Below are 12,087 nucleotides of genomic sequence, written 5' to 3'. Positions count from 1 at the left end.
CCGTGTTTCTACGATGCCATTACTATTTGTTAATGATACATGCTGAGTGCCAGACAGTACATGTCTACTTTCCATTTAAGTGTAAGTATTTCTGCAGGACAGGATAAGAAAAAGGTACTAAAAAAGAATGTAAAAAATCTTTTTCATGTGTGTAGCAAAAATTACTTCCTCTTAATTCTTTGAACCTTTTAGCTGCACTTTGCTTATTATCAGATTCACATAACATACTGAAGCAGTTTTTCAGATATTATTTCTTACTACAGAAATTCATTTAATCAATTGGAGGATAATCTGATTATAGGAATGTATGGATACATGAGGCTCGTGCAGATATTCACCCATTTAAAGGTGCTTACCTGAACCAGTGAATTTAGAAGCCTCGCCCTCTAGGAGTTCCACTGCACTCATTAGAGATGGCAGCAGAGATCTTAGATGAGTTGAGTTGCCCCATGGCAGAAATACTCTGTGGTAGAGAGCACCCATACTGCCTGGGCTGCTTGCTTATATGTCTCTGATTTAGGATGAACCTGGGCCCTAATCCTTGCTCTTTATTATTGATTTATTTTGTTCTAATTGGAGCATAAATGCCCTGAAGCTAATTCATACCAGCCTCTACTTGGAAGATCTTAAGCTATTTATTACCTTCCTTCTTATCATTGAATTCCTGAGACTTTGAAAATATTTTAACATGCTGGATAGATTGAATGACTGACTGAACAGTAACTAATTCAAACCAGCGATGGGGAATGCCAAGTTCAGACAGAACTTGATGTAGGAATACATGTCAGGAGTGATGCATACTTAGAGCCAGTTTCAAAGATATGATATGACCTTCAAACTACCCATGCTGTGAGAGTTTTGGTTATAGAGTAAGCAGTCACAAATAAAAGGAAATGTTGATCAGATTGTTGGCTGGGAGGTAGTGAAAGAACCTACAAAATCAAATCCCACATATAAACCCATCAACAACTTATTAGGGAGGCTGAAACAAGAGAATGCAGATAGGAGGGAAAAGCTTTGTAGTACTCTTAGCTCTGTTTTTTCTCAGACTTTTACAAATTGATGGGCACTTAATTTTTATTTCTGCATATTCTCAGGATTGGTTGAGGTCTTTTCAGTTGTCTTCTGCACTGTTGTAAAACAAACTTGTAACAGATCGCTGGGTTCTTGACATGTATTAGATCCCTTTCATTATCAAAAATGTTTATGTGTGTGTAAAAACTTTTGCTGAGGTACTGTTGTGGTTTTTTTTCCCCTTAGTATATATCATTATGAGAAAGTGTATTGTGGGGTAAAAGATTTGAAACAGTATGCAGAAGGCTAATATTAGGCTATTTATGTAAAACAAAACTCTGAGAAGAGTTTCATTTTTCCAATCTGTGAAATATGTTGCGTTTCTGTTTCTTGCACTAGCAGTGAATTTGATTTTTCTAAAATAATTAAATAACTGATTTTTATTTTCTGTCTTTTCTTTGTTTTCTCCCATTCACAATTTTGAAGTGATACGGAATGCAAATCAAACACTCTCAGAGCACTGGAATGCATTTGGTACTTTAATACCTCCCTAAAGACTTGTGATATGATGGAAGACATGAGGGAGAGATTTAGGGTAAAGTTTGCTTTGATTTCCTAAAGAAAACACTCTGCTATTGCAGTTGTTAATCAAATAATCAGAATCTAATTTTTCTCTTTTTGCCTATTCTAAGTGTTAAAAGTCTGTAGGGGGAAAAAAACCACAGAAGAAACACCATTTGTATTGAAATAAATACAGTAAGTTTGCATGAATATTTAATATTTCTTCTGTGGATCTCTTGCATGTACATTAGCACACAGCTGAACTTTTCAAATTCAGAAGTGATCTCCTTAGCTACAATTCTGTGCTTGTTTAGAAGATGCTTGTATGTCTTTCATTTAATGGAGATTCATGTGTCCCCCCATTTCCAGGTTGCATACTACTTTTACAACATGAGCATTCATCTGAAAAGGAGAATCAGTGAGCATTAGTAGGTAGGATACGTTATGCTTTTGGATAAACCTGAACACTCAAAAATATTTCATGTTTCTCTCTCAAAACACCTTCATTATAAAATTTGCTGAAGTTCAGATTTGCCAGGAGGTTTATTGACATATCAGTTGAACATTTTAGAATTTTAGAAGGTGGTATGTGGAAAAGTTTCTCGTGTTGCTTTTTATGTGAATTTGTTTTCCTCTTTACTAGCAAGTTTTAGAGAAGCAAACGACTGACTACTTTGTTAATTGTGATCATAGCACCATCCACTTTAAAGGCAGGATAGTCATATTTTTTTTGCTGCACACCGTGTGGGGAGATGAAGTTGGAGGAGAAGTCATCAGGAAGATGGGTAGGAAAGGAAAAGAGTAGTAAAATGCTCAGCCAACAGTAGCATATGCTTCCCCAGAGCTGGCACATATCGATGGGCTCATGACTGAGGGGTGAACTTAACCATGGACACTAGTGCACAGGTTATCCATGAATGTGAGACATGTGCTGCGATCGAGCAAGGAAACGATTAAAACCCCTTTGGTATGGAGGACAATGGTTAAAATATAAATACGGGGAGGCCTGGCAGATTGACTATATCAGGCTCCCACAAACTCAGCACGGGAAAGACTATGTGCTCGCTTCAGCAGCACATATACTGAAATTGGAACGATACAGAGTAGATTAGCATGGCCCCTGCACAAGGATGACATGCAGATTGGTGAAGCACTCCATATTTTTCTTTTTGGTGTTCACACAGATGATCTCGTCACAACTTCTCCTCACAACTCCTCCCGGGTTTCCCTTCTTAAATACATCATTGCAGAGGTGCTGCTAATTGGCCTGGCCTTGGTGTAAAGGTGGGTCCAACTTGGAACCGGGGAGCTTTGAGAAGCTTCTCACAGGGGGCCACAGCCGTAGCCCTCTTCTCTGCTACCAAAAACCCCTGCTACTCACTCAAACCAGGACACTGCTGAAGTAGGAGATGTTCCTCAGAGGTAACACTGTAAATCCAAAGAAAAGAGGATTTTCCAGACCATTGCAGGGCTAGCATGATTGTCTTCATGCTGTATGTGTTATCTATTAAATATTATTTAGTAAGTCACAAACATAGCTGGTGGTTTTTATAGACAGAAGATGAATAATCCTTACTTTCAAATAATATTCTGAACACTACAGATTTTATAACTCTTTGTAAGAGTATAATTGTCCTATCATTGCAAAAAGGGCATTTATGTTATCTTTAGTTTTTCATAGACCTTTGAGATGAAAATCAATGTGTAAATATATATTTTGTTGTAATAACCTAGAATATTTCAGTTGTTATTTTCATTTAGGTACTGTCTCAAAATCTAAAAGACCTATTCAGCCTTCATCTTGCAAAAATACTAAATGACATGTCCAAAAGTCAAAAGGAAAGGTCATTTTTAAGACTTATGAGCATTATTCAGTGTTGCGTCTTAGCATATTTCTTGTTTGTTCTAATCCCAATTTTGTATCTACTAATATGACTTTAAGTAGATTGTTTTCTTTCTTTTGTGGCAAAATCTCAGCATAAACAGCAAGCCAAGTAGACAACCTCTTGGTACAGAATGCTTAATTTTACTGGATGGAGTAATTCTTCCATTGTAAATACTTGACTCTTTAAATACTAGAAACTCTCCAAAAATTAGAGAGACTTGTTAAGGCATGGATGTTACAAAGACCACTTTTAGCAGCTTACAGACAAGAAAAAAAAGGTGTAAGACATGCTAAAATCATACAGGCTATTCCCTTTGCATGCATCTATTCTTTTGGTTTCAGCAGTAGGTTAATTCATCGTCATTAGTAGATAAAAGCTCTGAAAAAGACTAGAAGAATGGCACTTGTTATTGGGTTTTACTAGGAGCATTCAACTACGAAAAAGAGATATTCAGCAGTATAGTCGGCTCTCAATTATCCAGCATAATGATGCTGGCATGGGCTAGCTCATATAAAGCAAAAACACAGCTAATTCAATACACATGTATTAGACTATAAACCCAAAGTTAATATATTTACCTTCAGAAAATTTGTAAACAGATTTCCTTTCAGCAGCAGATTTAAAAAAAAAAAAAAAAAAAGGTAGGTATAGTGCAGCTGGATATAAGCAGCCTTTTCTGCATTTTGTTCTTTGTGGCACTCTGTTGGAGCCAGAGATGTCAGGAGGAGGTGATACCATATTAATACACACCCACTTACTCATTTCAGATGGTGGTTTCACAGTGCAGAGACTTGATGTTAAAATTTTATATAACATAGGGAATACTATTTGTATAGAATTTTATGATTTGGTATAATAATGGTCAAATAGCTATAAAAAGGACTATCATGTTTTTCTTAAGGTGAATGGCCGGGTGAAAAGCACTAAGAAAGTAATAAACTGTGAGGGACAAGGGAGTTCATTAGAGCAGTTCAAACAAATTAAACTCTTTTCTCCCAGCACTACTGCTCTCCCAACTTTCCTCCCATTACTGTTGTCTGCTTACATCATGAGAACTGGAAGTGTTGGGATGTAGGGAAGTGGGGAGCAGGGATTAGTATGAGACATTCATGCATTGTGTCCCTCTAGATTTAGGTATGCTTTAGAAAGTATTAAAATATACCATAAATGTTTTCAGGAACAGTTTTTCTTTTCAATCAGCAGAAAAAGATTAAAAAAAAAAGCAAACATCAGCTTTTAATGTAATAATATTTATGTCTTGGTGTTATTATTTAGCGTATATAATTAAGATTCTACTAACTTTGAATGCAGAATAATTTTTACTTTTAAAAAATTATTTATGCATATTCCTGGCACTCCGTAAATCACGCAGTACTTTGTTATGTAGGTATTCTGTACTAAACTATTGACTGGCTGCACTATTGAATAGGCTTAAGACTTTTTACATACATTTTTAAAAAGTTAACTGTCCATCATACAGTGACTGTGTAGGTAAAAATATCAAACATAAATTATTATTGCTACAGCTTGTACACAGAATTGATCGTTACACTCTATTTGTGTGGAAGATTGACCAAAGAGAAGGAGCACTTAACTTTATAACCCTTTTATAATCCTTTTTTTAAAATATCTTAATTTGAACCTCAGTTAAGTTTTGAAATGTTGGAAGGGATTGTACTCTGAGGTGTAAGAGAACATCTCTGTAGTGCAGTACTTCTACTCTCCAGCTATATACTTAAAAGGGAACTAGCTGTATAATCTAGTTAGTTGTTACACAAAATAAACAGTATAAGTCCCTTCAAACAGTGGTAGGAAATGCTAGATAGAAAAACAGATACAGCAACTAGAAAGCATCATCTTACAGTTGCTCGCATTCTTGCAAAGAGTCTGTGTTTCCTGCAAAGTGTGAAACATTTCAGCCCAGTTTAAGACTTCAAATCCTGAGGAAATCATGGGGTCATAATTTTTCCAGGAGCAGGTCTGGAATACCTTCTTGGAGGTGCTGAATGCTCTCTGATTTCACTGGCATTAGCAATTCTCAGGACTCTTGAATTCTTTTTGATTAGTTTTGTTGCTGAGTTTGGGATTGTGAGGGTTAAGTAATGCTGATTTTTAGTCAAGCCTGCACCAGAATTGCTATGTATATATCAACCTTTCAGTATGGAAAGTCGTGGCATTGTTTTATTTTTGAAATGTGCTTTTTGCTGTGCCAGATCCCAGCTTCTTTAGAGCAGGGATTTTCAGTTAATGTCAAAGCATGCAATGATTAGGTGATACAGGCAATTATTTATATAGGCATATGAAAGGGTAAACCAGTTCAGTACAATATAAACTAACTGAATGTAATCCATACCAGATTGGGTGTTTAGGTTCCTTAAAGCTTAAGAAAGTTTGTTGTAATTCTTTTTTTAAAAAAAATCTTATTTGCTGAATACTTTTTTGAAGTAGGATGAGTCTCCTCTTCCCTAATTTCCATACCTCTTCTGTCACACCAATACACACACCTGATTCTGGATGTAAACCCGGTAATCTTTAGTAGTGACATCCTGGTACACTCACTGTTCAATTAATGCACTGGTATCTTAACACATAATTTTTTCTAAGTCAGGAGTGTTGTCCTTTAGCCTATGGTCTGCCTACAGCTCACAAAGTCATTGTGGCCCTCCACCATGTGATTTTTTTTGTTTTGTTTTGTTCTTTTTCACCTTCTAACGTGTTAATGTATCACCCTGACTATTGGAAAGCTTTATTTATCATAACATAGCAGATTGTGTCTAATCCTTGGTCTGTGTGGATATAATTTTCATAAATGCTATAACATAAGTAGAATTAAATGTGTAGTGTATTTTGGAGAATTAGCTTGTTACACTGGAAGGCAGTCTGGGCCCTTGATTAAATATGTTGCTCTTGTGAACTGCCTGGTTTCCTCTCTGTATTCTGCTTGACATAATGTGATAAGGTTGTTTCACCATCTGCATGTGTTCTTTTGGCACGCTGCTGTTAGATTTTGATTTGCTGGTTCAGGAAACAGAACTTTCCTTGAGGAGTTACTATAAACATATGGATGCCTTTCTCAGTATTGGAACTTCAATTTCATATTGAATGCTGACATGATCTGAAGTGAGCATCAGTGGGGACCAGAATTACACGTGCTGTTGACAGCTTTGAACCACAACAAATAAAGTCACTTTATCAACTCTTTATATTCTTCAGATTTATTTTCAGAGAATTTCTATAACAGTTGACTGTAATTTAATAGCCAGTTAGCAAGAACAAACAAGAGTAAATCAGTTTCAATTACTTGCTACTTGATCCTTGGAATAAAACCAGAGGACAATAAAAGTTCTAAATAATTTTAAAAATTCAGTGCTGAAATAGCAGCCTGTCTCTGTCACCTGGAAACTGATGACAGTGGATTCCAATTTGGATCTGACAACACTGTGTTCTTCAGGAATTCTAAGTCTGAACAGATTTATACCGGCATCTACAAGCTCTGTAGTTAGTTTTTAACAAGTTGGTTTCGTTCAACTATATTATATATAGATAATCTTTACAGTGTACTCTAATTAATGACAATTGTTATTAAGCATTAATCTTCCAGTACAGCTGTGTGTGAAAGGTTCTAATATATTGACTTAACTCCTCAAGGAGGTCTGAAAGCCCGCTGAGGTTCCAAGGTGATACAGGACATTTGTTGAACAGAGCTGGAGAATGTTTCCAAGAAAATTAAACATAGCTGTTACAGAGCTGCATCATAATTCAAGTTATGATTTTTGTCTGATTTCAGATTAAGGCTGGCATGTCCTCTTTGTTTCTCTTGTTCCAGGCCATGCAATCTAAAAGATTTATGGATAAAATCTTAGGTGACAATCTCACAAAGTGAGAAGTTGCGGTTTTTATCACAGAGTCAGCCAGTCCGACCATTTTTTTAACACCTTGGCAAGTGTGTGTGACAAGAATAGGCAAAAAAGAAACCCAGAGGAGACTTTCCCATCTGACTAAACCAAGCTGAAATCTAGGATTTCCAAACTGCAGAAGGTTGAGGTTATTTTTTTTCTGTTGCAGATGAAATTTCAAAAGCTCTTGAAGGTAGCTTTCAAAAGTTTGACAAATGCTGCAGTGTTTCAATACAGTTGTTAGGAGTTTAGTGTTTTTCCTGAGCCAGTTCTCCTCCCATCACTGTAAGTATTCAGACAGAGGGTGCCGTTTTATATTACAGCTGGACTGATTAACTGTGGGCAACGACCAAAAAGGGAGGTCTTGTTTTCTTCTCCAAAGTTTGTACCTTCCCCCTCCAGTATGTCAGCACTATTGCTAGTCTGACCCCACAGTGAACCGATTGAGAGAACTAAGGCTATAGAAAACTAACACTAAAAAAAAAGAAAATAATAGCTTTCTTAATGATGTAGTGCTTGGATCTAGCTGGCCATGGGGTCAGGTGAGTACCAATGCTGTTATATGTGACTGTGATGCATAGCCAGAGGCAGGAGGAGTGGGAGAGCTCTTCAGTTAATATAGATGTACTGTAAATCTAGACTTTTCGCATACAGTTCCCCCTATCAGGTTAAAGCTTATTTATGGATTGTCTATACTGCTGCTGAAAAGAGTGGTCTTGCTGTCCTCGGTGTGTTTGGTGCCCTGTTTTCCTACATCCTCCTTTGTGGTAACGCTAGTGTTTTTGTGATTGGTTGGATCAGGGAGCAGATCGAGCTGAAAACTAAGCTAACAAAAAAAAAGAATTTCAGCTTCACAAATGTTATTGTTAGCATAGCAAGGGACAAGATAGCATGAATTTCTCCATTGTGGCAGTAGCACAAATTTAAATTTCCTAAAGTTTATTTTGATGTCACATTATAAATATTCATATAGAAAAAGCTTTTTTACCAATCCTTTGACTCTCAACTGGTGTACTATTCCAGGTTCAAAGACTTTCCTGAAGGATAAGACCCTGAAATCATATGTGGCAATCCAGTCACCTCATCATCAGTCTCAGTTTTGTCTGTGTGATTCCCCTCTAGTACCTTTTCTGGGATGGACAGTGAACCATAGAGCACTGTTTGATTTAGGAAAGACATAGGCATATGCAGTGTGTGATGGTCTACTATGTAATCATCATCATCATATCATCATCTATGTTAACAGAAGTGACATTTTGGTGGTTTTTGTTTTCTCAGTGTTTCAAATTTTTTCTATTTGGTGTCACTTAAGTATATACATCAATGGAACACAGATTATCTAAGATATTTAGGATGTATGTTCTTTGCATGTGAGCATGACTAATTACATTGAGCTATATCTTTAGGATTCAGTGCATTTGTGTTCCCTGATGAACCTGGCTGCTCCGAGGAAATGGTATTCTAGCCTCTCCAAACACACTTCACGTTTTCCAACAGGCTCAAGACTTTCTTCTGAAGATTTTCTTTCATTCAGAAATGAGATTCAATGCAATGCATTCTAGCCTAGCTTTTCTCCCTACTGTTGTTTTCTTTTGGGATTACTGTTTGGTCATTGTTCAGTTCAGGCCATATTCAATTGCCCTTGTAATTAGTGTGGAGCTAATAACCATGTACTGACTAATCATGTCTGCTCTGGTTTTCTGGGATTGTTTTGACTCTTTCAGCTCCCACTGACTTTCGCGGGGACTTTTTGACATTTAGCACCTCTGAAGTAGTGTATTTCAGTTATGAACAAGCTGCTAATGTTTTAAGTCATAGCCATTAGGTGATAGGATTATTCTAACTAAATATGACTGCCTAAAATTTAAGTGTCTATATTGAGATGAGACATCCTAGGACCCTTTTACGGACACTGAAGTTCTATCATTATGTTCCTGGAGTTAGCACGCAGTGTTTCACCCTAAGGTGGATGTCTGTGTTTGATCAGATGATTGATGACGTAAGAAAAGTGGGAGTAGATCCCGTGTTGAATTTTGATTAGATTTCTAATCCAATTTGCTTGGAGGTTTGGTGTAAGTGTCTGTTAAGAACTGAGTGTGTAAAATTTGGGCTTTAAATCCATGTTTACCTGTGGAAATTGAAGTTATCAGACACCGTAAGAGTTTAAGGAGCTCCATCCCGGGTTGAAATCAAGAGGAACACCTTTAAAATGTAAATGCTCACGTGCATGTAATAAAATTGACATTCATGCACTGATGTTTAAAAATTTCAACTATGCAGGGATATTAATATTACCACGATAGCATGCTATGAAATCATCTGCTCATAAGGTCAGCATTTTCATTAGTGTATGAAGACTGGCAGTAATTGTGAGGTTTCTTTCTTTTGCCCTTGTAAACCGGGCTGTGCTTTTTATTTCCTGTGTAGTTCTTGGAAGCAGGCACAGCCTCCTGTCTTAACTTTGCACGTTCTGTTTGACAAGTTCAGTCTCTTGTTTGGCTAGATACTTCATCTTGTAATAAAAGAAAGAACCGGTTTACCTTCTGTAATCCAGATTCTGGTTTATTTCATAGTTGTGTTTACAACAAGTAAAGCTGCAAAGAACCATTTGTATAGTTCTTGGCTGTCACTAGTCAAGAGGATGAAATTAATAGCCCCTCCCTTTTCAGTCCCTAAAGCATTTTCTTTCCAACAACCTTTTAAGGTAGGTACAACTTAGGTAGCAAATCCATAGTGCTCTGGTAATGTTTAAAATGCATCTTACTTGTCCAGGCTTGGTTAAGATTTAAGTGTCTTTGGCAGAAATAAAAGATCAGTGAAAGTTCCTCCTTAATATATGTATAACGAATATAAAATGAAAAATCAATGCACCACAACTGTAGGGTTAAGTTTAAGAATTTTAACTTCTTAAGATTCTTCTCAATTCATTCGCCTCAATATCAACATTGCCGTTATTAATAGAAGTGTCAGTTCCAGTACACCTTTCTAAATTTGAAATAAAGTTTGAAGTACTCTGCGTGTGTTGCAATTTACAATAGAAGAGAAGATTATGGAATATGAAGCAGGAAGTTGATTCATCTATTGGGCTGTGACACCACATTTTAAACACTAAGCACATGCTAAATTTTAAGCACTTGTATTTCTCAGTGCTTAAAATTGCTGAAGGTTAAGTATAGGCATAAGTATTTGCAGGATTTCAGGTGAATGTGTAAGGTCTGCTTTGTTCCCCAACAGATTCTGGTTTTGACATTCTATTAATTAAGACTGGCTTTTATCACCTTTTCCTTAGGTGTTTACCTCCCATGGACCTACTGTGATTATGCCAACGTGGTTCTGTTCTCGAGAATGGTTTTTTCATGTGGGAAAATTTGATGAGGGTGGAAAGGTGAGTGCTACAAATGATATGCATGATACATAGTCCACGAGGCATCTCTTTGTCTAACAACCTCTGAAAGCCCTAAACCTGTTACTAAGAAATGCTAGGCAAAGCGGTGTAGATAAAAACTGAGGTCTAAAAAAAATCTGGGTCATGCTGTATACTTTTTTTTTTTTAAAAAAACCCAGTTGTTAAGTACAGTTGTTTTGGGGTAGCTCTGGTGATTGAAGAACATAACAGATGGGCTTTGTAGATAAATCTTAACACATTTGTTACATATGTCCGTATAGCTGGAAAAATTAAAGGATTCAGACATTCAAGCTCCTCTTCGGTCCCTGAAATAGATGCAGCAGATCTGAAAGCTAAACAAGTCAGCTCATAGTTTTATTATGAACCATCTCTGAAAGGTAAGGTAGATTTGGTGAAAGAGGTTCCAAGGGAAAGAAATGTGCAGGATGGCAAAGAGATGGTAATACATTCTCTTAAGGGGAAAGATTTATATCCCTAAAATGAAGAAAAAAGGGAGGAGGGGAGGTCACAATGTGCCATAAAACTATTATCATTAAATCTCATTCATCCACTTGTCAGTCTTGGTTCTCAGGCTTGTCCTTGGAAGATGTTAAGTAGCTTTTCCTCGAGCATTAGGACTGAGAGGTTACAAATCAAATAACTGTTATCTGAGAAGTGTTCCTCTGCTGCCAGTTAGGTGTTCTTTTTCTTTATAGATTTCGTGTATGAGTTCAATTTGGTTGCTTTAGGCTCATTAGCATGTTTATGAAATAAAATCCAGTGATGTTTGTTGGCAGTATTTGTTGTGGTAGGAGTAGAAATATGTTGGCAAACAGATCTAATTCAGATGTATTTGGATCCATTCTGTGTGTTTTTGACCCGAGGGGTTTTGCTTCCAGTGGTTTTGGTGAGATTTTAGGGCTAGAATGGGTAGTTCTGAATTTTTTTTGGAAAGTCTTCATTTAATAGTACTCAGAAAAAAAATCTGCTAAAGCTATTTCCTGGTTTATTATTTAAACTACTTTATGATTATTACTCTTTTTATAGCCTCTAAACAGAGCCCTCCTGTGCTGTGCAGTGTGTATATATACATACATACACACACATGTATGTGTATGTATGAGGCTATACAAATATTATTCTTTGGGCTGCCAAAAAAAGTATAATTTAAGGAGACAGCAGACAGAGAACAGAATTGTTTAGAGCGGTGAAAAGATTTGCCCTTAATTACATGGTGGGTGAGTGGAAGAGCTGAGAATGGTGCCTGACTCCCAATACAATCTACATTCACTGACCCATGCTCTTTATTTCTTTTTTATTATTATTCCTTATCATTGTATTTTCA

General features: G+C 36.6%; 1 protein-coding gene and 1 non-coding gene across 8 annotated transcripts in view; both read left to right on the top strand.

Moving 5' to 3' along the window:
- Window positions 1–12,087, top strand: part of QTGAL (queuosine-tRNA galactosyltransferase) — a 187,192-nt gene that overhangs the window by 81,406 nt on the left and 93,699 nt on the right. For all 7 annotated transcript variants that reach the window (XR_012631499.1, XR_012631497.1, XR_012631498.1 and 4 more), the window contains exon 7: window positions 10,647–10,742. Coding sequence is in view for 2 of the 7 variants with exons in the window: in XM_074888793.1 (XP_074744894.1) it covers window positions 10,647–10,742 (96 nt within the window). In the remaining 5 variants the exon portion in view is untranslated. The remainder of the gene's footprint in view (window positions 1–10,646; window positions 10,743–12,087) is intronic.
- Window positions 2,634–2,740, top strand: LOC141952379 (U6 spliceosomal RNA). The gene has a single exon (XR_012631613.1). It is a non-coding gene; the product is annotated as a U6 spliceosomal RNA (small nuclear RNA).

This window comes from Strix uralensis, chromosome 19 (assembly GCF_047716275.1).
Source record: "Strix uralensis isolate ZFMK-TIS-50842 chromosome 19, bStrUra1, whole genome shotgun sequence".
Lineage (NCBI taxonomy): Eukaryota > Metazoa > Chordata > Aves > Strigiformes > Strigidae > Strix > Strix uralensis.
Note: the sequence above shows the minus strand (reverse complement) of the source record. Positions and strands in the feature narration are given on the sequence as shown.